This window comes from Anneissia japonica, unplaced genomic scaffold (assembly GCF_011630105.1).
Source record: "Anneissia japonica isolate Jap-2015-1 unplaced genomic scaffold, ASM1163010v1 scaffold285010_len649756_cov215, whole genome shotgun sequence".
Classification (NCBI taxonomy): Eukaryota; Metazoa; Echinodermata; class Crinoidea; order Comatulida; family Comatulidae; genus Anneissia; species Anneissia japonica.
The window spans coordinates 594,709-618,669 of NW_022699253.1; the positions used below are offsets into that span (position 1 = coordinate 594,709).

The window sequence follows — 23,961 nt, forward strand, 5'->3', positions numbered from 1 at the left end:
TTAAACATGGACAGCCAAATATCGCTAATGACAAATCCGATGTCTTGATTTACAGTATTGTGTTTGTGAATTTCGATGGCTTCTCTAGTCCTTCTGGAGTGCCAAGATGGTACGGTGGCTATTAGTTCGGCTTTGTCCCAATGTACACGGTGTTGTTGACTATGGGAATGCATGACTAGAAGATTTTTCTTGTTCCCCTCTCCTGGCATGGCCTTGGTGTTCCTTGAGCCTAGTGCGGAGATCTCGTCCTGTTTCACCAATGTAAACCTTCCCACATTCGCACGGGATCCGATAAACTCCTGGTTGACTCTGTGCTGGTGGTTTGTTCTTGTGTGTTTGTAGAGTTGGGGATAGTTTGTTGGGTGCGCTATGAAACACTTTGACATCGGCTTGTGATAGAATGCATTGAATGCGGTGTGAAAGCTGTCCCAAATATGGTAAACACACAGACTTTCTCGATTCTGCATTATCTAGCCTGTTGCTGGGTCTGGGTGTAGCAATGTCTCTTGTGTGATAACCATTAAGTTTAAGGGCTGCCTTAACATGTTGCACTTCTTTCCTGATGGAGTTGTGGTCGCTGATGCAATGTGCTCTTCTGATGAGTGTGTTACAAACTCCCTTCTTGGTGGACGGATGGTGAAACGAGCATTTGTTTAGATATCTGTCGGTGTGTGTTGGTTTGCAATAGACTGCATGTGACAAAGTCTCTGCGTCCTGTCTGGTTACCAAAACATCAAGAAAGGGTAAAGAGCGATTGTGTTCCTCCTCCATGGTAAACATGATTGATTTGTGCTGAGAATTCAGGTGATCTAGAAAATCATCTAGGTACACCTTACTGTGTTGCCAAATGATGAAAGTATCATCGACGTATCAGAGCCAGAGTTTTGGCTGTTTGGTGGCTGAAAGAAGCGCTAGTCGTTCAAACTCTTCGAGGAAGATGTTGGCAATGACTGGGGATAAAGGCGATCCCATGGCCGTGCCCTCTGTTCGAAAAACTGAAATTTTTTGAAATTAGTGCAGACTAAACACTGTAAAAGTAAATATATTTTTTCTCGTGACCTATCGCAAAATCAAACATGAAAAATTCATCTGCATTTATTTTTTGTGTGGAACACAAAAAAATCAAAGTTCAGTCTTATTTTACATTTTTAACATTCTTAGGAATGTCTAAATTCAGTTAAACTAGCAATTCCGTATTATGTTTATAAATCTTTATAACATTATACAAAAATTAGATTTTTCTTAAAAACTGAAATTTTGCCGGGAATGGGGCTTTAAACTACTTCAGTAAAACAAAAGATTTAAAAGCAAAAGAAAAATGAAAGAAAGTACTGGTAACAGTAAACTAAAATTATCTACAGTACCACCCCCCTCCACTGTCGGGGAGAAAAAGCACAATTGGTTATGGAGAAAAAAATTTATTTTTTTTTTACATATTAGTAGACTCTAAAATCGATTAAATAAGCCTTTGAAACCCCTAAATTGTCTAAATTTTAAAGGGGGCTTCGCCCCCAGGACCACTTTCGTAGTCTTTTAATCGAAGCTTGACCACACCAACTTTGCTTTCATCGGGGAAATTTGAAACCTCGTCGGGGACACCGGCCACCCCCCTCCACCTGTTGGGGACCTCGGCCTCACCTGTCAGGCAAATCCTGGCGCCACCCCTGTTTTGATCGAGTATTATGTATTTTTTCTTTGGTATGAAATCTGTTTATAACATATTGTGGGCTTAAATTATTCATAACATGTACATTGCCACAGCTTCATTATAGAACAATTTTGTGTCAAGTCTGTTTCAGTTTAGTTTACATAGAGCTTCAGTACTAGTGTCATATTTTGAAACCTTAGTAATAATTTTGATATGTACTATAAATTGATTATGTATTTTCATTGCAATTCAGACTTGCCCTGCTCTTAGATGATGTTACTTATGGCGTGGTAAATGAATCTGATGATTGGGGTGTTCAGTTTGGTTCAGACATTTTCATTGGTGAATATGCTAATAGTGAACCTTTCATTGGCTGTATTGCAGATCTAATAATCAATGAAAAGTAAGTTTAAATCAATTTATTTGAATTATATTTCATATAACTTGTTATTTATATAACTTCTATGAAACTATAGCAATCATGATCTTATCTATTTCTAGTGTGACAGAGATTAAAACATTTAGTTTTAGCTAAGCTGCTATTTACAGTACTACAATACAAAAAATAAAGGGTCTTTGAATAAATATAGGAACTTTATGTGCATCAGTTTTTGTTGTGCATTTTCTTGTTTTAAATTTCAACAGAAAGAAAATAATTATACAAAGTAAGCAATTCAAATTTTTTTTCAAGTTTAAGAGTGCAGATGGTATAACCTCTCATGGGTTGCACCCCTCAGAAGCTGCTTGTAATTTTTGTACCCATAACTGCAGCCACCTCTAAGGTGAATATCCTCTGGCCGATAGACACATCATCAGCAACACAATATAAAACAACTGTGTTTTTGTCCCTTCAGAGTCCAGTCATTCAGAGACATGAATGATTATTTAGAGGCCGAATTTGGAGTTTGTAGGCTAGATAGTATTGTGGGAGTGCCGGTGGTTATACCACCCCCAAGCATTGTAGATGAACAGGATAGTGCTACCACTGTCTCTCCGGAATCCTGTGCTCTACTTCCCCCGGATAATGACGGTGTGACAGAAGAGGGATTCCAGTTTGGAAATGAAGCCAACAGTCGAATTGAGCTTAGGAACGTGTCAGTATTTGATGGTGAATTCCGTAAAAGGTATGTATTTCTTAATATATCTGTGTTATACAACAGCAATCTTCCTCAAATTTATTACAGTGGACTCAACCATTCCATAATGGGGTGCCAATGTATCAGGGTTGTAGGCTGGCAAGCATGCTTTAAGGCCCAATAACTTTTTATAAATGATAACAAATTCAAAGTTTAAATGATCATATATAATAACAATCATATATCATACAGAATTGTTTAAAGTTGCAATATTGATTTATGTTAAATCCAAAAAGATGATAATAAGAATAATGAAGAACTTAACCGGTGACGAAGATAGCAATGGCTGGGATAAAAAAAATGTACGCCAGTATCTATCCATGGAGATGCTCAGCATGTTACATGATTCATGATTTGTATATCCTTTTTGTCAGTACTTACCTGGGTAAATCGAATGTGAATATTTGCGTAGTTCTGGTTACCACATGTTAGCATATGAACATTGTGCAGTCATGTGGTGCCTTGGGATGGACAATTCTACTTTTGTGCAGGGGTTTATCAACATCAGTGCTGTTATTTGTAGATTTTCCATACATATAGGCATGAAAGGTATCAAATCACACCGATACATGAGCAAGTTACAGATTTTGCAACATTCATTCATTTGGTTGTTCTCAAAAATACATGACAATACAAAGAACTGAAATGAGCTTATTTCACAACAGAGAGGTTAAAAATGAAAATCTATTTATACATATGTATGTTTTTTTTAATTACTTTTCTTTTAACTTTTGTATTTTATGTAATGTACCACTTTGAAAAACAGTACACAAGTACTGACAGTGCATGCAGTAGAAAGACAGAATAAATAAATAAAAAGTCTTTAAAAGTCAAGATAAAATCAAAATACACCTTGAAATACAATAAGCCAACAGATACAAATATAATACTTAATAAAAAAATAATAATAATACTAATAATAATAATAGATGGATTTATATAGCGTAAATAAAGAAGGTCTCTATGCGCTCGGGACTAGATGTTGCACTTTTCAATAACGTTCTTCTCACCTGGGGGTCACTTGATGTCTTTTGCAGCTAGTAAACCTGTCCACGACAGGGGCCGAGTGAACTAGTACACCAGGGTAACCCCCTACTCATCTCGAAAGATGTACTGGGTTCTTTAAAGTGCACATGAGCATTTGTGTACACTGGGCCTACGGTTTATAGTCCTTATCTGAGAAGACTTGTATTACCACCAGAACTATAGGAGCGAGCCAGCCGCGAACCTGTGCCGATATTGTTGGCTATTATCACGGTGCCCCTGCCTTTACTGCTCAGCCATTTGGCTCGCTCGAAAAAATGATGATAATAATTATTCATATCATTATTATCATTATCATTATTATTGTTTTCTGGAGGAAGCATAATAATATTTATTCAGCATCCAAGATAAATCATTGCCAGGAAAGAATAATAATAGATGTGTAAAACACATAATGCAAAAAGCCTCATATAAATATGATTGAGCTCTGAGTTTGATACTGTGCTTTGAATAGGGAATAGGCAATTAGCCTAAACAAATTATTTTCAATTATTTTCTCCAGTGTGTTCAAGAAAAGGGACATTACGTTTAGCTTCCAAAAGGAGAAATTAACATGTTTTACTAGCTACATATGCAACAGTTCCTGATTTGGGCGAAATCCCCTTGAGTTGTGGTCACGTAGCTTCACCGATACTACAACAAAGATGGCGCCGTTCTCGCTCGACCTTGACTATAATACTTCTCCAAAGAAACCAAATTTTCAGTGACAGTTCATATTCTATATCGTTAGATGTTAACTACTAATATAGTTATTGCTATAGAATATTAGTTAGACGATTAATGGTCTATTATAAATTATGAAGAAATATGTTATTGAAAGACAGACAACAGATTAATATTCAAAAAAAATTATACCTACAATTTTATAATCATTTGATTCCAAACACTGAGCCCAGGTATGAAATGCCTTATTGAGAAGAAATTCAGTATTGTATCCACGTCTTTTTTCCATATTCCTTTTAAATCTTTTTTAATTTGTAGTTAAGTTATTAATCTCTTTTGGTTTCAATGTGTATATGTCTGCTTTTAAAATTTGTGTAGTTAAGAACTGAACCACTTTGGAAACCAGTACTATGTATTGAAAGTGTATATTCAGTATAAAGAAAGAATAATAAAAAATTTAAAAAAATTTGAAGCTTAGACCATCTCCATTAATCAGGTGTTTGTATTCTTGTTAATTTATTTTTATATTATTTTTATTTTTCATATTTAGGGGTTCGATAAAAATGAGTATAAAGACAGAAAGTGAGGACGGCATTCTGTATTACGCTGCAGGTGCAAAAGACTTCCTGACTGTTTATCTTGCAAGCGGAAAGGTTGTCTTCACCTTTGATTGTGGGTCAGGAGCAGTTGTTGTTAGAGGCAGCACTTTTGTCAATGATGGAACCTGGCACAAGGTTTGTTAAAAGGAATCACTAAACTTGGTTCTTATCCCATTATAGGGATTTGTACACACTAGTAATAATAAATACACCTAATGCTCCAATTTCCAGGAATTTGTTATCAAAGATTAATTTGAACAGTGCAACAGAACACCACCTAGATATTGTTGGTTGGTTATCGTGCCTGTGCTTGTTTCTGATATTTTATGCTTATGTTGTGCTGAACTGTGTATTGTAATAACTGTGGTGTTTTGTTTTTGTATTTTATTGAAAAATAGATACAGTAGAACCCCTCCTTTGGGACAACTATTCAGGGTACACCCTTATTAAGGGGACCCTTTCTGTGAAACAAGGGAAAATATATCTTTTAACACTACAGCTAACCCTAAGGGTACACCCTTATTAAGGGAAGGGGACACTTCCTGAGTGTGCCAAATGGCAGGGGGTCCCAAGTCTCCCGGAACTCGTGGGAGCCTCCTGCACTCCCGCAAGCGAGCAAGAATCTTCCAGAAATCAACCCATCTCTGCAAATTCATAATTTTGAATCTCAAGGGAGTCAGTGCCAATGGGTATCACTATGTGCAGGAAAATAAAATTAAATGTTAAGAAAGCTAAGTAATCAGATCAGTGGTGGATTCAATGGCGGTGGAATATTTCAAAATTATGAAAAAATGGGGTAGAAAAGAAAATTATATTGAAATTCAAGTCTGGAGAGGGCCTTTTCAGGGCATCTAGAGGTACTAGAATTTTTCTTACCTAAGCTCCCGGAATGGTGGGGCTGATGTGGTCTAGACCCTCATCCCTCCATCTGTGAAAGTCACTCCATGCCTCCTCCACACCCTTCAAAGGCGGCCTCCCCCCTCCCCATGACCTGCCACCGCAGATCTCCCGGAAATGACTTCTTCCAACTTGGGACCACTGCAAATGGTCAAATAGCCCCTATTAAGGGGACAATTAAACGCTTTTGGTTAGTGTCCACCCCTATTAAGGAAACAATTTTTGGTCCCGACGGTGTGCCCTTAATAGGAGTTCTACTGTATTGATAATTTAGATGATGATGATTAATAATTCATTTAAGTTAGTTTTGGTACATGTATTAACAGGTTATTTTTTTAAAAAACATTGGTTAAATGTTGTTTATACCTTTGAGGAGATTACTCTGACCAAAGCCAGTATAATAAAAAAAGAATTGTTTAGAAAGATTTAATTCATTCATTCAATATTTTATTTCAGAAAAGGTTTCCATACAACAAAAAACAAAATTCATAGTATATAACATTCTAGCTATGCATCCTCGGGTTAGGATCATAATTATTATAAATTATTGATTGATTGAATGATTGATGAATTAGTTGCAAATTAATTATTATACAAGAACATCATATTGCTACAGTAACTAGGCTTGACAGAGATTCTTCATTGCAATATTTTATTTTGGAAATCAACAATTTAAATAAATTGATAGTATTTTCAATGTTGTGTTTGCAAATTTTTTCTATTTTTAGATTTAAAGGTTTAGTTGCATTAGTGTGTTCATTTAGTATTCATGTAATAACATGACATTTTTTTATTTGAGAATGTTTCATTGTCTTGCTATTATTGTAGATTGAAGCTTACAGATATCAAAACAATGGAAGCCTGACTGTTGATGATGCTTTGAGCATGGGAATATTTGGCAAATCTAAAGATATTAACAGGATTAAAGCACCACAGTACATTGGTGGAGTTCCACAGGAAGTCCCAGAAAAACATGTGCCAGTATGCTATACCTAATTTTATTATTATATTTTTAAAACTAATTTCTTTCTTGTTTGGTACTAAAGCATGGGTTGGTATATCAACGTTATAGAGTAGATAAATATACAGTTCATTGATTAAAATAAAGCAAAATATATCATGGTAGCAAAATGAATTGATATAATATTTCCAATGCAGATTTTACTAAACTATAAGTGTAATGTCAGTGTACAGCTAAGTGGAAATAAAGATATTACAACAATTATTCCTGTCATACAGAATACTAGGATGGATGATTTCATGCCACAAACCTGTTAAATCACCAAGTGCCCACCAACATCACATTTGATGTGTATTTTAACAATTTTTGTTGGTTCTGTTTTAAGATCTACTTTATTATCATCACAAGCATAATGGTAAAAAAATAACAATTAATCTTTATATTAAGGAATTTATATAAAGATTTAAAACCACTGTTTGAAAACAAGAACTTAAAGGAGCTGTTAGTTCCAGAATGTCCCACATGCCCTGAAGTCAATTTGTGAAGGAAAAATAACTTTTAATGGCCATTTTTTTTATTAGTGTCTCCAATAATTTTACACTATTTTATTCTTCAACATATGAATTGGAATTGTAGCTTGGTGGTGAAAATGCTTGTCTATCAAACCCAGGGATTTAGGTTAAATCTTGTGGGAAATCAGGATAATGAGACTTGAGTTTTTAACTTGCTGCTGGATGCGAATGTAATAAAATACAAACAATACAATTCTCTCGTAACATAAAACATGACATTGTAGCTTTAATAATAATATCTTGAATTTATATGGTGCCAATTCCAAACAAGATCAAAGGCGCAACGCATGTGAAAAGCCACCGGAAAACAAATAGGTCTTAAACTTAAAGTTGCAAATAGAGTTGGAAGAAATTATGTAATTTGGAAGTTGGTTCCAGAAATAGGCAGAAGCAAAAGTAAAAGAACATTGACCGTAGGTTTTGGTACGGCATTTGGAGACAGAAAGAAGGATTTGAGAGGATGATCGGAGATGGCGAGATGGAGTATATCGGGAAATCATTAATGTAGTGGTTAGTCAGAGTTTTAAGGAAGAATGTGCTATTTTATAACCATTTAATTTTTATTTGTTTCTTCAGTTTTCATCTCAGATTGGATTTGTTGGTTGTCTCAAGGATTTCTCAGCTGTTGTTAAGGACAATGCTATTGCGGTTGTTGATCAGAATCCTGTTAAATTTGATGTTACTCCATGTGGAGCAGAACAAGGCTTATTTGTACAAAATGGGTATCTGGTTCTGAGTAAGAACTGCTTCTTTACGCTTATCACACTTTCCAGAACAAAAATTCAGCCAATATCATCATATTTTCATTATTATCAGCATATGTATTATTGCATTACATTATCTAGATATTCTGAATTAATGGATTGGAGTAAAATCATATGACTTTCTGATACTTTAATGCTAAATAAATCCTAGCATCATTATCATTATTATAATTGCTAGTTCATGCTTACTTAAAATATGGTCACATAGAGTGTGGTGGTGAGGGGTGGTGGAGTCAAGGCTATGTTGCATAATTTTAGTTATTTGACTAATATAACTATCATATGTCCTTATGAGAGGAAATTTACTAGTAGGTATTTCTCTATTCACAGTTGAAGAAGAAAAAGTGGGGAAAATGTTTGATGTTGAATTTGAAATGAAGCCGCGTGTCACAGATGGGGTTCTAATGTCTGTACGCACAGGTAAATATTTCTTCGTTGTGGAGATAGTCGAAGGTACCGTTATTGCCCGAGCCAGCAATGGAGAGCAACCGTTTGAGGCATCAAGCAAGCACCTTGGGATGTCAATCTGCGATGGGCAGTGGCACAATGTCACAGGTATAGTATAAAACCAATAATTGTTACTTGTTTATGCCTTGACTTGTGTCGTCAATGTGCAATGTCTTCCACTCTTGGAGGATTATTATTGCTGTTAAGGCCCTGTCACACCATGACAATTTAGCCAGCATATGCCAACGTATCAAAATTTCTCTAAAATGCTGGCATATCCTGAACTATTGATGTTTTTTTTTCAATTTTGGGCATATACATAGCGTGTCCATAACGAGTTGGACGTATTCATAACATATTAGTAACTTATATAAAACGTTTCGTTAACTTATAACTTCTACCAACGAATGCTTAGTGTGTTGCCGGCGTACACAACTTACGCCCAATGATAGTCCAACTGAAGCATAGCGTGCGGAAGCGTATCTTCAAAGATCACGTGACAACCTCGTGATGTAGCATGTAAAGAGACTGCCTCGCTCAACGATTCAACTCATACCGCAAGATCATCATCATGCTGAGCAAAGCTTCAAAAAACGCTGCCAAAAAGTGCCGTAGACGTGCACACAAGGAGAATTCACCATCACCAATACCCTCACTTTCACATTGGGGTGGAGATGATGCTGCTTCCTACGCCTTTCAGGCATCGTTAGCGTCCATAGCCTCCATCTTCTCTCAGCCAACCCTTGCCAAGAAGAAGAGGGCTAAGAAGACACAGTTTTGTCTTAATGTTGAAGAGGAACAGCTTATGTGCGATTCGTGAGGACATAAAAAAAAAACTGACTACCGGAGGGTGGACAAGAAGGCTAAGCTCTGGGAGTACCACAGTAAGGTAATAGACAAAACTGTTGAACACCTGCAAGGGTGGTTTAAGTCCCTGAGAGACACCTACACCCGTCACGACAAAAAGAAGAGTGGTGACGGCGCCCCGGAACTGACAGAGAGTGAGCAGTGGGTGAAGGCTGCTTTCTTAGGACTGGTCTGCCATCATGCTGAGCCAGTCAACAATGTGAGTATAACTATAAACCAGTAGTATTAATGATATTAATATTTATTACTATTAATTTTATTGGGATTAAAAATCATTGAATTTGCTTTGTACAGTATTTTTGACTTGGTATTTTATTATTCAGTTGTCATAATTTCAGGTGAAGTCAACTATTGCAGCACACAACGGGGACCTTGAGGCTGTGGTGACGACAGCACGCCATCCACTGTCCCCTCATCCTTACAGCGCAAGAGCAAGCATGGCAAGGATGATGACCAGTTGCTACAGTCACTCCAAAAGAGGGTGCACGAGTCTGGGGAGCTTTCAAAGGTCTCAACCTCAGACCATCACAGGCACTGCAGCCTTCGCTAACTATGTGCGTGACAACCTGGTAAGCATGACCACCTCCACACATGTGGAGAGACACAAAGCACTGGCTGCGTCAGTCTGGGGATCACAGACAGCTGACTATGTGGACCAGTACATGCAGCAGCCACTGCAGCCACACTACCAACAGCAGCAGCATAAGTACCAGCAGATGAAGCCGCCTCAGATTGCGCAGCAGCCAAGCTCCGCCTCTGTATCTGCTATTCTAGGTTCGGCTGGCCAGGTACTGAACCATAGTTCAGGCGACCTTGACACTAGCAATTCAGAGTCTGTGTGACATCGAAGTAGTAGCCATTATACTTCCTCATGTTGAGTAATTATCAAATGCATCTTGTTATTGCTAATAAAAACAACTTTTACATGAGAATGACTGATCAAACGTGTGAGTTGGCTGATGAGCGTTCTTTGATTGCTAGTATTATATTACAAATGACCCAACCCCAGATATCCATCTTTAAATCAACAAATATATATATGTACATATCAAAGATGATTGTGTAACCTGGAAAACGATCCATTAACTACAATATCTGAATTTCAAAGGCCACTGTATGTTCGTAAATGTCATTATATTTCCATTTACAAAAATCATGTATACGAGCACTTGACACTAGGCCATGAAGACTCGTCCAAAAACAAAACCTATTTCCTTATCCTATTTACAAAATGGCCAACTCTTCCGTGAGTGGATAACTCTCCTCACTCTGAAAGGGACTTAAGCCACTTTGTTTAAAACCGATTATTACTTTGAAACGTAATAAACTTAATATCAAAACCCTCACTGCATTATAACATAGGAGCTCAATTTTTAATTAGTACAAAGTTGCAACCTACAATGGCCAAATATCAAGAAGTGACTCACAACTCTCCCCAATCTTCTACAGTCAATACAAATGTATTACAGTACCAATAATTTACAAGTAAAATTATACCGTATACACTCGGGTATAGGCGTTTCTTAAAATAGCAAAATATAATAATGAAAAATAAATAAAAGCAGGAGTCGTCTTATATGCGCAACATACAAATATATTTTTTGAAACCATTATCGTTTTATGTGCTTATCGTCCATAACATGCGGATTTACTACTGCATAGAACTTACTAAATGTTAGTTTGAATAAAAAAATTTTAAGTACTGGGAATCTAGATTCTGATTAATATTTAAAAGCCTGTTTTAATTTGGGTGTCCACCCTAAGTTTGACTCCATTTTTAGCCAACTAGATGCAGTATCAAAACCAAGCAGCAAGAAGTATGAATTCCGACGGTAAAATGTGGGGTGGTCTTATACGCCCGACATACAAACTCGTCCGAAAACCTTCATGGTGAGAGCGCTGTCTGCTCAATAGATGTGAGGTCTGCTCAACAAATGTGAGACATGGACATTATATCCTAAGCTATTCCAAGAACTACCTCTTACACAACCACTGGGATAAATAATTACAAGTCAAGCTGCTGGTTCCGTAGTCCTGGGTACCTGGAATTTGATTTTATTTACTTATGAAGTGTACCCATAATAAAGACATTCAAGGTGCTGTACAATGAAAAGTAAATGATGCATTAAAAATTAAAGGTAAAATCAAAATAATTAAAAATATAGGCTAAAAGTTAAAATGCATTGTATAAGATACGCTATGTAAACATGAACTTACCTGATCCACATGAGGTTATGCAGGGTCAAGTATGCTTTGACAATGAGCTTGACAGTGAAGGGGTGATGCTGCATGGTACTAGCAGAACCTGAAATCTGTTGCCCAAGATACTAAAAGCTTTTTCTACCACTCTCCTTGCTCGGGAAAGCCTATAGTTGAAGATGTCCATTCGTCAGACCCCGGCTGTATGGCTTCATCATGTTTGGTCGTAGGGCAAAGGCATCGTCACCAATAAAGAAGTAGCGCACATCTTGGTTGTCATTGGGAAGAGGCTCAGTGTCAGGGCAACCTAGGGTGCCATCTTCAGTGCATTTCTTCAGCTAACAGTCATTGTATATCTGCGCATCTGAAGCTGATCCAGTACCACCGACAACTGTCCAAATGAATTTGTAGTCTACATTCACAATGTCATCAAAACAATGGAGTAGAATCCTTTGTAGTTGAAGTATTGGGACCCACTCTTTGAAGGACAGCGACAAGCCACATGCTTCCCATCATGTATGGGGAAAGTTCCATCTTTGGAAGAGCTTGTCAGCTATGGCGCGCCAACCATCAGGCAAACCAGCACCTCATCTACGTATTTGTCAATAATGGCTTGACACTTCTCTGACCACTACGGACGGGTAGTGAACTTCATTGAGGTATACTTGTTTCCAGATGCAAGGTGACGCAAAGGTCAGCTTCGATCCAGGCTCAAGCGGATACCTGTAGAAGGTGTACTGCTTGGTTATCCTTGGACCCACTCAGGCTAGCAGCTCGTCGAACATTGCTGGGGCATATGCAAGAAGTTGGTGAAGGATGCATACGTACGTCGAAAAGATTTGAGCATACATAAAACTTTTCGACGTACTAGCCATACTAGGGCGTACGCCAGCGTGCTCTAAACTTATACGAAACTTACCAATAACTTATTCGACGTACGCCAGTGTATTCACCAATTTTTTCATATGTCTGAATACGCTGGCTAAATCCTCAAGGTGTGACAGGGCCATAATTTTCAGGATGCTGAATCAAGTAACTATTTTGGAAAAATAAATGTCATCACCTTATAAAATTTCTAGTAAAATCTTGTTTTGGATGTACAGTATTGTATTTTGTTATAAAATGTTTGTTAACTTTTGCAGTTGAGAAAAGAAAAAGTACAATCACGTTGACTGTAGATGGAATTCTGACGGAAGAGAAGCTTCGAGGTGCGCAGGAAAAGAGTGCCCGCACAACCGATGCTCTCTACGTTGGTGGCATACCAGGTACTGTGTCATTTTATACTGAACTAAATTGCTTTTTGGGGGTGGGGGGTTAACAGTAATGGGCTTATTAGTCATTGGGGAGTGCTTTAGTGTATTTGATCAAGTCAATTTAGGGATTGCAGTATTAGGAGGTATTAACAGTTTTGGGCTGGAGTTTGGATTTACTTACAGCTGGGAAGCAGGTAAAAGCATTAGGAATGTTGATAGTCTGTTTATTGCAGCCTCACATTATACTTCTTATATTTTTAATTTTTTTTATTTTGTAGATGTTGAACCTGTTGATCACACATCAAGTGAAGAGCAGTTCGTTGGATGTTTGAAAAACATCAAAATAAATGGAGAAACCATCATTCTATCTGGAAAAAAGAAATTTGGAAATGTTTCTATCGACTCATGTCCTGTGGGCTAAAGAAAAGTGAAAACCAAATTAAATTCTTAGATCTTCTTGAAAGAAAAAAAAGATAACATATGTATTTTTAATTATTAAGAATCTCTTAACAATAATTTTACTGTATTTCATTTTTAGTGTTAGTACAGTACCTTTTTTAGAAGTGCCTGAAGTAATTAAAAAACTTAAGTACTGTAGATGTTCAACTCAAAGTGTCTAAATTGATTAAAATATTACTGCAAGAGTAGAATTAGTGTAATAGTAACCCACCTATTATTAACCCACTATTCTAAGAGTGGGCTTAATGTTTATTGGAATACAAAGTTCTAAAGGAAGAACTTCTTCCCAACTGTTTGGTGATATCTATAAAATGATTATGGTTCAAGATGACAACAACATCGTTTAAAGATGGTAAATAAAATTTCTGTGAAAATGAATGTTTTGAGTTTATATACAATTTTCTTGTACTTTTAATTTATTTGTATGGTTGTTGACACAGGAATGTTTTCCATTGATAAATGTGCTTAATAATAGGGTTGAGTGGTGTATTCAGAAGTCTTGAAATGGGGTGGGTGGAGCACAAAAGTGAAGTTGGAGGCTCAATGATGATACATGTAAAGTGAATGGGCGCTTGCCCGCATTAAGGTGATATGAGGAGTTTTTTTTTTTGTTTTGAACATTTTAAATTGGATTAGGGGAGGTGGAGCGTGGTGAGCGCTTTTTGGGGACGTGTGCCTGTTCCCTTAGATATGCCACTGCCAGGGTTGCTTTCTGAAATGCTATGGTAAAAAGAAGCTCTGAGAGGCCACTCAGTGCTTCATTGCTACAAATAGGTTCTTCCAGTAAAAATGTTGATAGGGAGTATAAAGGCATAGCACTGGAAGGCTTCAATACGATCATCTGTGATGGAAAACTATTTCCTAGGGGAACTGCGGTGTGACTGAAGCTTCTGTCTAGGCAACAAGTTCTGACAGCAGGTATAGCGGGCGTATAAATTGGCATTAGTTGAGCTTCCCTTGATTAATCTGTTCCTTTACAAAGCTTTTGTATGTCATTCCTGATGATGACATACTTAATGTCGAAATATGGAATCCCAACATGATGGCGTACATTTAAATTCTTGGAGTATGTATTATACTTTTTTATCTGCAATTATTCAGTGCAACTTTCAGTTTCAAGCTTTTTTATAATGTGAAAATAGATTCAATAACACTTAGTTGTCCCATTTTCAAATATGAAATTTGTTGCAACATTTTGATTAAAAAAGGATCAAAATTACATGACAATCACAAGACAACTTGGAAATTACAACATATTATGTTAAGATTTTAAAATAGCCAACCAAAAGGTCCACTGATTAATCTCAGATAAGATACAGTAGTATAATACATACTCCAATATTAAAGTAATAGTAAATTTGAAATGTAAATACAGATACTGCAAATGATTTCCCTGAACATACACAGTACTTTATTAAAGATTCAGGACCACCACCTCTCATTATTAATTGGCTCCAAGAAGTCGGCTTGTGTTGTTTTTCGAACGTGAATGAAATCTGTATAGAAAATATTGTGGCTCAACACTTGACATTGGTTGGTATTTTTATTTTTCATCTCCCTACTTTCAAGTATTCTTATGTGCTGTGTAAAGTCACAATGTGGGCTACAATGTCTGTCAGCAGGTTTCTTTTTTTCTCAGCAATTTCTAGGTTTTCATATTTTCAACCATTCACAATCCTGCACATGAACTGTATTAGTAGTTCTGCTTCACCATGAGATCGGAGATTCGATCCCTCACTCTGCATGCGTGTAATCAGCACTAATTAATCTCATTCCAAAATCATTCACCTCCAAGCAGATACCTATTTATACTCTTTAGAGAGAGGCAAATGCAGATAAAATCTTACGGGAGCAGCTCGGCTCAGTTGGCTAATCTGGTGGTAGCCATTGTGTGTGCGCTGAACCGTGGAGATATCTAGGTTCCTGGTTCAACTGCCATTGCTGCCTCTCCTTGTGTTTCAGCTGGAGAGCTGAAATACAAGTTACGATAGCACACCGTCTTTTGGATGAGACATTTAAGCCGATGGTCCTGTGTGCATTATGGCCCAATCTCCCACTCCCACTCAAGAGTAGGTGATTGTTTCCCTGCACATGAACTGTATTAGTAGTTCTGCTTCACCATGGGTGTATTCGAAATGCTATTCCTGTGTGTTCACGAACGTGACGTAAACCCGAGAACAAATTCTTGAGTTTTGAACGGCCAAGAGCAGTTTCTATGACAACGTTTTGTATCAATATGGCGTTTACTGACACAGAGCTGGCTGCAACGATGTGTAAGTTTTTACTGATATACAAAAGGAAAAATAAAACGGTGTTATTTAGCCTTTGCTTTGCCACGAAAATGTTTCAGAAACTTTTTAATTTCATTTCACTGCTCGACTTGCTGTCCGATCGCAGGTTTGTCGCGCAAAATGAGAAGTTCTATACACATTAATTACATTTTCACAAATGCATATCTTCCCTATCAGTATCAGTTTCCCCATCAGCTGCTATCGCCCCCTTAGTAGTATCCTTGGACATTTTCTTACTTGGTAGGAGAACCTGCCTCCTCCGCCATGTTTATTCTTCATCACACCCACTATCGAGGTAGTGTGAGTTTTGAGAACAAGAACGCGTTCGTGAACGTGTTCCGTGGTATTCGAGACTTCCCAGAACGTGTTCTCCGACAGCGTTTCGAATACACCCCATGAGATCGGGGATTCGATCCCTCACTCTGCAGTTCCGCTTGTGTCTTTAGACAATGCACTTTACCTACGGTTGTCTCTCCACCCAGGAGTTCAAGCACAAAATGCGCTGATTACAGCTGCAACATTATGACCGGGGGTAATGTTAAGCGCATAGAAATGTCCACAATATGCGCTATTATTATTACAGTATTATATTTATTCACTTTAGAATGTCCTCTTAGATTTCTTGGTATAACATGCCAGTATTATTTTTTTTATAAGATTTATATAGTGCACATATCCAATTATGCTCAAGGCACCTTTTTCCCTGGTCATTGGATACAAAATCAGTCATACAGTATGTGCAACCTCCTCCGCTCCCTGGGAAGTATTCCAAGTTATGCGTGTAATCAGCACTATTAATCTCATTCTAAAATCATTCACCTCCAAGCAGATACCTATTTATACTCTTTAGAGAGAGTCAAATGCAGATAAAATCTTACGGGAGCAGCTCAGCTCAGTTGGCTAATCTGGTGGTAGCCATTGTGTGTGCGCTGAACCGTGGAGATATCTAGGTTCCTGGTTCAACTGCCATCGCTGCCTCTCCTTGTGTTTCAGCTGGAGGGCTGAAATACAAGTTACGATAGCACACCGTCTTTTGGATGAGACATTTAAGCCGATGGTCTTGTGTGCATTATGGCCCAATCTCCCACTCTTCGGAAAACCAGAAGGACCCCACTGACTATCCTTGGTGTTTACACCGAATAAAACCAATCCAATTGCACAAGGACACGAGCAATGCAACAAGCATCGGTCTCGAAAAGCCCAACACCTTACACACTGCGTCACATGCTTCTACACCACGGTAGCCAAAGGTTGGCAAAACAGATACCCATTGCTCACAATAATCCGACCCTGAATTCAAAATAAAATTCACAAGACCTTCTATATTAACTTATTTATTTTTATTTCAACACTATGTAACATTATAACCAGTTAGTGTGATATTTTAAGTATCTGACTTTTGTTCAAAAATCCACTTCAAATTGGCTATTAAATTACATGGTACCCTAGTTTTCACGCAAACAATTTCAAACAGTGTGAATAATGAACAATAATATCAATAATAACCTTGTATTTCTAGTTTTCTGAGGTAAAGGTTTTGTGCATTATTTAATACGACTGTTGAAGATGATTGTACAGTAATGCAAAGCAACCGCGAATGCTGCAGCAGGATAATCAATTTCAAATATGGTTAAGATAAAAATACAATCTCATCTTGAACACTATAGGCATTCATTCCAATAAACTCCATTAATTTGTTTCTCTACAGCAGTTAATTGTGATTTAATCCTTGTAATCTGGGTAATGTTGTTTCCTGTTCTTGAAGTCAACATTTCCAGCACCAATGAACTGCAAGAAATTTAGAATCACATTTTAATTGGCTAACCTTTACAAAACAAACAAAATAAAACAAATATTTTGAAAATGTCTTGAACTACAAATGTGGCAAAGACAAGCCAAACCAGTCACTCGTCGCAAAGCCTGTTTTGATAATGGCCAAAACATGCTGGAATGTCAACATTTTGGAAATCTATTTTATTGCACTAAACTAACATTTTTATATCTATACATCATACTATGTTGCTATTTTCCCCATTTTCAATGTTAAAACAACAATTTTTAACGATTTAGTGATGGTTCCTGCTTAAGAAATGCCCAAAATTGTAAACTTTGAAGGCTGATTTCTCAAATATTGTTTTTTAAACAGCTGTATGTTTAAATTCCTGCAACTTCATAAGGAAATGTACGATTTAAATGATTCTTTTACCATTTTATAGCTCTCATTTTACTGTTTAATCCTGTATTAATAACTAAAAATCGGTTTTTGCGTTAAGTGACTGGTTTGGCTTGTCTTTGCCACAAATGGTAAAGGTACAAAAAAGTAATGTAATTTTTGAGTTCAGTGTTTTACCTGGATATTATATCAGAAAATCTATCATCACAGACAGTGTGTTCTTACAAGTAACCAGCTATACGTGAATAAATGACCGTAAGGCACAAACTAACCACACTAGCTTAACCAATTTAGTTTATTTTGTATTATTGTTGGGCTAATAAAATGAAACGTGTGGATTAGTAGAGCCAATTATTCTCTGATGTTTACCTTTATGTTCTGATCTGGCTTGATCTTGGTCCAGGGATGTGGATTATTCTTCCTATCCCAGCTGTAAGAAAATCAAATGAGTATAAGTATAAGAACTACCTGTAGGGGATAAAAACATGTTTACATGCTAAGATATTAAAACCTTGTTACCCAAACCATGGACTGTATAGCTCAGTCATATCAGCCTAACAAGTGGAGTTGAATAGCTTAGTGGTTAAGATGCCTTCTAAGCCAAGGGTCCTGGGTTCAATTGCTGTCTCAGCAGGAGTTTTTCTCAGGACTAAAACCACTCCACTCCCTAGGCCTTAACAAGAGACCTGGTTTATAAAGCATCATTCCATCCTGTAAGTGGCAAGCATACTTGCTTTTGGATGTGAAGGAAACAAAAAACACAACACTGACATTTCAAAATCAGGGTCAGTGGGCCAGTCAACATTTTAATTACAGGCCTAGGATTCATGATACTCATATTCAATGTGGCCTACTGTATTACTCACTCCTTACATTTTGGTTGAAAAAATTATGAATAGACGACAAACCTGTGGTTAAGTATCAATTTTTTTTTTATTAACGTATTTTGCGCTGCTCTTGGTAAAAAAAAAAAAACCTTTTAAAATTTTGGGTTGGTTGGGCTTGGGAACACTAAGTATATTTATGGCCAAGGATTTATATGCAATCATCTTTTTTAAATATTTTTTTCTTATAAGTTATATTTATAAAATTTTCAAAAATTGTAGAGAACTGTTGCCGACAAAAATAAGGCCACCAACAAGAAGTTAAAATACAAGCAAAAAAATGAATACCTGGCATCTGGACTTTTGATTGCTAGTCTACCTAAATAGTAAGCTGCCAGCAGAGCTCCTGCACCAACAGATATAAATAACGGCACCAACTGTGATATAACGAAAAATGAACATAAAATGTAAATATAAAAATATTTAAAGATATAGCTTACACTGTATCATAAACAGTATAGCATATTCAGTTACAAAACAGTTGGTACAATTGGGATTTTGAGATCAAGGTTGTTTGGTCAAAAGAACTTAAAAGTTATGGATCCAATCAGTCAATAATTTATACTGTAGTACCTTATATGTGGCAAAGACAAGCCAAACCAGTCACTCGTCGCAAAAATCGATTTTGAGTTATTAATGCAGTGTTAGAGAGTAAAATAATAGCTATAAAATGGTAAAAATATCATTCAAATCGGACATTTCCTTATGAAGTTACAAGCGTTAAACCACACAGCTGTTTAAAGAACAATATATGAGAAATTAACCGTCAAAGTTTATGATTTAAGGCATTTCTCATGCAGAAACTGTCTTTAAATCCTTGAAAAACATTGTTTTAACATTGAAAATGCGGAAAATAACAGCATAGAACAGCATAGAAAGTATATAAAGGTTAGTTTAGTGCAATAAAATTGAATTAAAAAAATTAAAAGATTTTTTAAAATTTGACATTCCAGCATGTTTTGGCCATTTTCTCTGAAACACGATTTGCGACGAGTGACTGGTTTGGCTTGTCTTAATAAAACATTTCAATTCCAATATAATTTCTAGCCATAAAGATTAAAATTGATTGCGCTTCAAATGACATCAAGGGTCAATATCTGCTTGGAATTTGGAATTACATCCACAAAAATTCACTGTAATACATTTAAAACAAAATAAACACAAAACAAAAACATTGTATATATACATTATATACACGTAGGAAAGGAGGAAGGCAAGTACAGAGATACAAAAAGGATCTAAAGTGTATTTACCTAGCTCGGTTTTGTGTACTGTACAATATTTGATTTCATGTAATGTTAAATTCCATACCAAATATTTTTTAATTTGGTCTACATTTTTTGTACTACAGTACTATACTGTACAGCAGCTGATAATTCAGGCTGACACGGACTTGAAAATAGCACATACACAAAGCACTGTATGTTCTACTGTATAATGACGATGATGAATAATTCATTAGATTTTACCAAACTTTCCTATGAATAAAAATTTGCATAGGCCTAGTAGTGGATAGCCGTTTCACCACTCTGCAGTGTGGATAAACGTTTTAATCTTATTCAGCCAGGTGAATAACTTTTTTATTGTTCACCCGGCGGATGGCGGAATATTCTTTTTTGCCTACTACTACTACCAGGCCTAGGGAGGCCAGTCAATTCGAGCGGATGTCAGTTCGAGTGGATGTCAGTTTGAGCGGATGCCAGTTTGAGCTGATGCATTTACTGCGAACTACAACAAGGGCGAATTTATCGTCGCCCTATTTTTGTATAAGTTTGTTTTAAATGCAAAAAAAGAAAAAATGCTCTGTGCACTATAAGTTCTGAAATGTTTTTGGTACTTTTTGATAATTATTCCATGTTTGAATTACAGTCTTGGCAAATCGGACTGAAAGATGGCCGCTAGAAAGCACTTAGGCCCTATTTTTTAAAACTATAGAATTTCACACGTAGAATTCACCGTTTTTGTCTCCAGTTAATTGAGTGTTGTATTCAGTATTTGTAGATTTACAATTTAGGCCTATATTTGTAAATGGGAGTAACTGTAGTTGTAATTTTTATTCACCATAGAAATTTAAATTATTTTTTCGTATATGGTATCAGAAGGTGCACAAATCATTAGTGTAGTAGTGTGACACAGGGGCGGATCCAGTGTAGGGGACAGGGGGAGGCACGTGCCCCCCCCCAGTCTTGCCACTAAATTTTTAAAATGTCAATGCATATTAATGTTATGTGCTACTCACTTGTCTATTCTGAAACTGTTGTGCCCCACCCTCCTACCCCCGTTTGAAAAATTCTGGATCCTTCAGCCCCTGTGGCAAGACTATCAACAGCACAGTAATAAACATCATACCAATTTTCTCCACTATTCAACCATATATAGTTCAAAACCCACTTTTTTTAAAACTTAGCATGTAGAAAGAATAACAATGACTTAACATTATTTTTTATGAATGTAGACCTATGTTTAATTGTAAATTGTTAATCTTATAAATCAATTAATTTTTTATACATAAGGCTATAGGCTTCTCCCCCAGACCCCAATGAGGCTTTTCCCCTGGCTCCAGTGGCGTACAGTATCTAGAAGTCTTGAAATGGGGGTGCTGATTGGGGCGCGCAGGTGAAGTGGGGGGGGGGGGGGGGCTCGATGATCAGAATAACAATGACTTAACATTATTTTTTATGAATGTACAGTAGACCTATGTTTAATTGTAAATTGTTAATCTTATAAATCAATTAATTTTTTATACATAAGGCTATAGGCTTCTCCCCCAGACCCCACTGAGGCTTTTCCCCTGGCTCCAGTGACGTACAGTATCTAGAAGTCTTGAAATGGGGGTGCTGATTGGGGCGCGCAGGTGAAGTGGGGGGGGGGGGGGGGTGACTCGATGATCAGTTGAGGGATGCTAACTCGCAAAATAAGGTGATTTTTAACTACTTGCACTTGATTTTTTTTGGGGGAGGGGCAAATGGGAGGCGAGTAATTTTTGGAAAGGCGTCCACCCCCCACCCCCAAGCAACCCTAGATACGCCAGTGCCTGGGTCCCAGGCAAAGTCTGAGCCCCTGCTGAATGCAAATTGTTAGCTCAAAATAGGAAATTTTAAAGTAATTCGTACATAACTCGCACAGGCTGTTGTTCGCACAAGTGAATTTTTTCTCCACTCGGACTGGCATTCGCTCGAAGTGGCATCCGCTCGAATTGACTGGTTCCTGCTACTAGGCCTAGGTAGCCCTAATTTAGCCTAAACATTACCTAACTAAGTAAGTAAATTAGGGGCCGAGTTAACCCTGGGGCCCGAGTTGACTACTTGAAGCCGAGTTGAATTGGGGCCGATTTGGGCCTAGCCTAGCGTTAGGCCCGGGATATGACCGGTTGAGCCGCCGACAAGTTGAGCCGCCGGTAATTTCTATGGAACGCCAAGCGCGTCTCTCAGTGAGTGCATCTCTCAGTGAATGTAGTCGGCTTGCCGATGTCATCAGTGAATGAACCCCCCCCCGGATACCAGCTACATATTCATCCCACAGTCTTGTCAGTCGTTGATTTGCTCGTATTGCCGTTCGTGATGTATAATTGTGTAATTGAAAATTAGAATTTTAATATATTTATGTACTACATTTTTATAAAAATATATGAAGTTGTATAATTGCAAAATCGTATTAAAAATGTAATTTTATGTACATTTTTATACAAATAAATGAAGTTGTATAATTGCAAAATCGTATTAAAAATGTGTTTATTTACGTTTGGCTTGCGGCGTATTTCAATTAACTTATTCGTTATAAATTTGTACTATTTTGTTAAATTATTTATTATATATAAGTTTAACAAATAGTACAAAAATAAAAATACTGTATATAAATTATAAACCCATAGTAAATACTGTATAATAACATAGGCCTAACATTTAAATTTATTATTCATGCAAAATCGTATTAAAAATGTAATAACTTGATTATTTTTTACGTTTGGTTTGCGGCGTATTTCAATTAACTTATTCGTTATTTGTACTATTTTGTTAAATTATTTAATTAAAATATATTTATTATATACCATTATATATAATAAATGATAAGAATGTATGGAGTTTTTTTTTTTTTTACTATCTGGCAAGCCGACTGAATTAGACAGATGACTATAAACAATAAATTTAAATGTGTTAGGCCTATGTTAATAATATACAGTATTTACTATGGTTTTGTAATTTATATACTTTTTATTTTTGTACTATTTGTTAAACTTATATATAATAAATGATAAGAATGTATGGAGTTTTTTTTTTTTNNNNTTTACTATCTGGCAAGCTGACTGAGCAAATACTCACAAAATTTAAATTAAAACGATAAAAAGAACTTGGTAAATAAATTGAAATAGGCCTACATCCCAAAAATATTTAATTAATAATAAATCAGTGCAAAAACCGAGTATTAAATAAATTGAAATAATTGAGTAAATAAACTGAAATACTGTACATCCCAAACAACAGTACAGTACCAAGAACGAATAAGTTAATTGAAATACGCCGCAATTAACGCACTACATTCACTGAGAGACGCGCTTGGCGTTCCATAGAAATGACCGGCGGCTCAACCGGTCATAATCCGTTAGGCCCTAGGCTAGGCCTAGTAGTAGGTCAGCCTAGATAGGCCCTAGGCCTAGGGCCTAGCCTCAGCCAAGGCACTAACTGCTATTACTAAATCACTTGTGCAATATTTTTAGAAAAAGAATTACCGAGTAGTGGTGCCTTAGAGTCTTCATCGATAGTCCTTGCATAAAAGTCATGATGAATTTAAAGCCTAAATTACCGTTCAAATACAACTTCCTAACCGTAACCGAATCCGACGACCGCCGACCGTCCCCGTCTAATCTCTCTAGGTATCTAAAATGGTGTCTAAATGACCTCAGTGAAATTTAATTGTTAATGAAGTTAAGATTAATAACTTTTCAAAGTTATGAATTATTAATTAATCAATTTTTTTTATCATTGATTTATATCACTAGATATTTTTTAAGGGTTTTGATTTCAATGTTAGACATTTTGATTTAAACAAAGAGTGTTATTTATTACAAAAACATAAAGGTCAACTTATAGCTTTTTGGCAGAGCGTA

The 23,961-nt window shown here is 36.6% G+C and overlaps 3 protein-coding genes across 3 annotated transcripts; 1 reads left to right on the forward strand and 2 right to left on the reverse strand.

Annotated features, from left to right (window-relative positions):
* Positions 1-159: 159 nt before the first annotated feature.
* LOC117102900 lies at positions 160-771 on the reverse strand. Its single transcript, XM_033243350.1, has one exon. The coding sequence runs from the start codon at positions 769-771 to the stop codon at positions 160-162; it is 612 nt and encodes a 203-aa protein (XP_033099241.1).
* Positions 772-850: 79 nt separating this feature from the next.
* LOC117102901 (laminin subunit alpha-4-like) lies at positions 851-13,887 on the forward strand. The gene is made up of 9 exons (XM_033243351.1): positions 851-939; positions 1,902-2,051; positions 2,503-2,772; positions 5,042-5,225; positions 6,816-6,968; positions 8,097-8,256; positions 8,615-8,839; positions 12,940-13,062; positions 13,329-13,887. The coding sequence occupies exons 1-9, from the start codon at positions 851-853 to the stop codon at positions 13,469-13,471; spliced, it is 1,497 nt and encodes a 498-aa protein (XP_033099242.1). The 3' UTR covers positions 13,472-13,887.
* Positions 13,888-17,121: 3,234 nt separating this feature from the next.
* LOC117102903 (cytochrome c oxidase subunit NDUFA4-like) lies at positions 17,122-23,746 on the reverse strand. The gene is made up of 4 exons (XM_033243352.1): positions 23,584-23,746; positions 19,146-19,234; positions 18,343-18,403; positions 17,122-17,588 (listed from the first exon to the last, which is right to left on the reverse strand). Exons 1-4 carry the CDS (start codon positions 23,632-23,634, stop codon positions 17,523-17,525), a joined length of 267 nt encoding a protein of 88 aa, XP_033099243.1. The 5' UTR covers positions 23,635-23,746; the 3' UTR covers positions 17,122-17,522.
* Between the last annotated feature and the right edge of the window lie 215 nt (positions 23,747-23,961).

Coding starts and splice junctions, on each gene's coding strand:
- LOC117102900 (XM_033243350.1), bottom strand. CDS start 771: ATGGAGGAGGAACACAATCGCTCTTTACCCTTTCTTGATGTTTTGGTA.
- LOC117102901 (XM_033243351.1), top strand. CDS start 851: ATGAAAGTATCATCGACGTATCAGAGCCAGAGTTTTGGCTGTTTGGTG. Junction 6,969..8,096: donor TCCCAGAAAAACATGTGCCA/GTATGCTATACC, acceptor TTGTTTCTTCAG/TTTTCATCTCAGATTGGATT. Junction 13,063..13,328: donor CTACGTTGGTGGCATACCAG/GTACTGTGTCAT, acceptor TTTATTTTGTAG/ATGTTGAACCTGTTGATCAC.
- LOC117102903 (XM_033243352.1), bottom strand. CDS start 23,634: ATGACTTTTATGCAAGGACTATCGATGAAGACTCTAAGGCACCACTAC. Junction 19,235..23,583: donor CTCTAAGGCACCACTACTCG/GTAATTCTTTTT, acceptor GTTATATCACAG/TTGGTGCCGTTATTTATATC. Junction 17,589..18,342: donor AGCCAGATCAGAACATAAAG/GTAAACATCAGA, acceptor AATTTCTTGCAG/TTCATTGGTGCTGGAAATGT.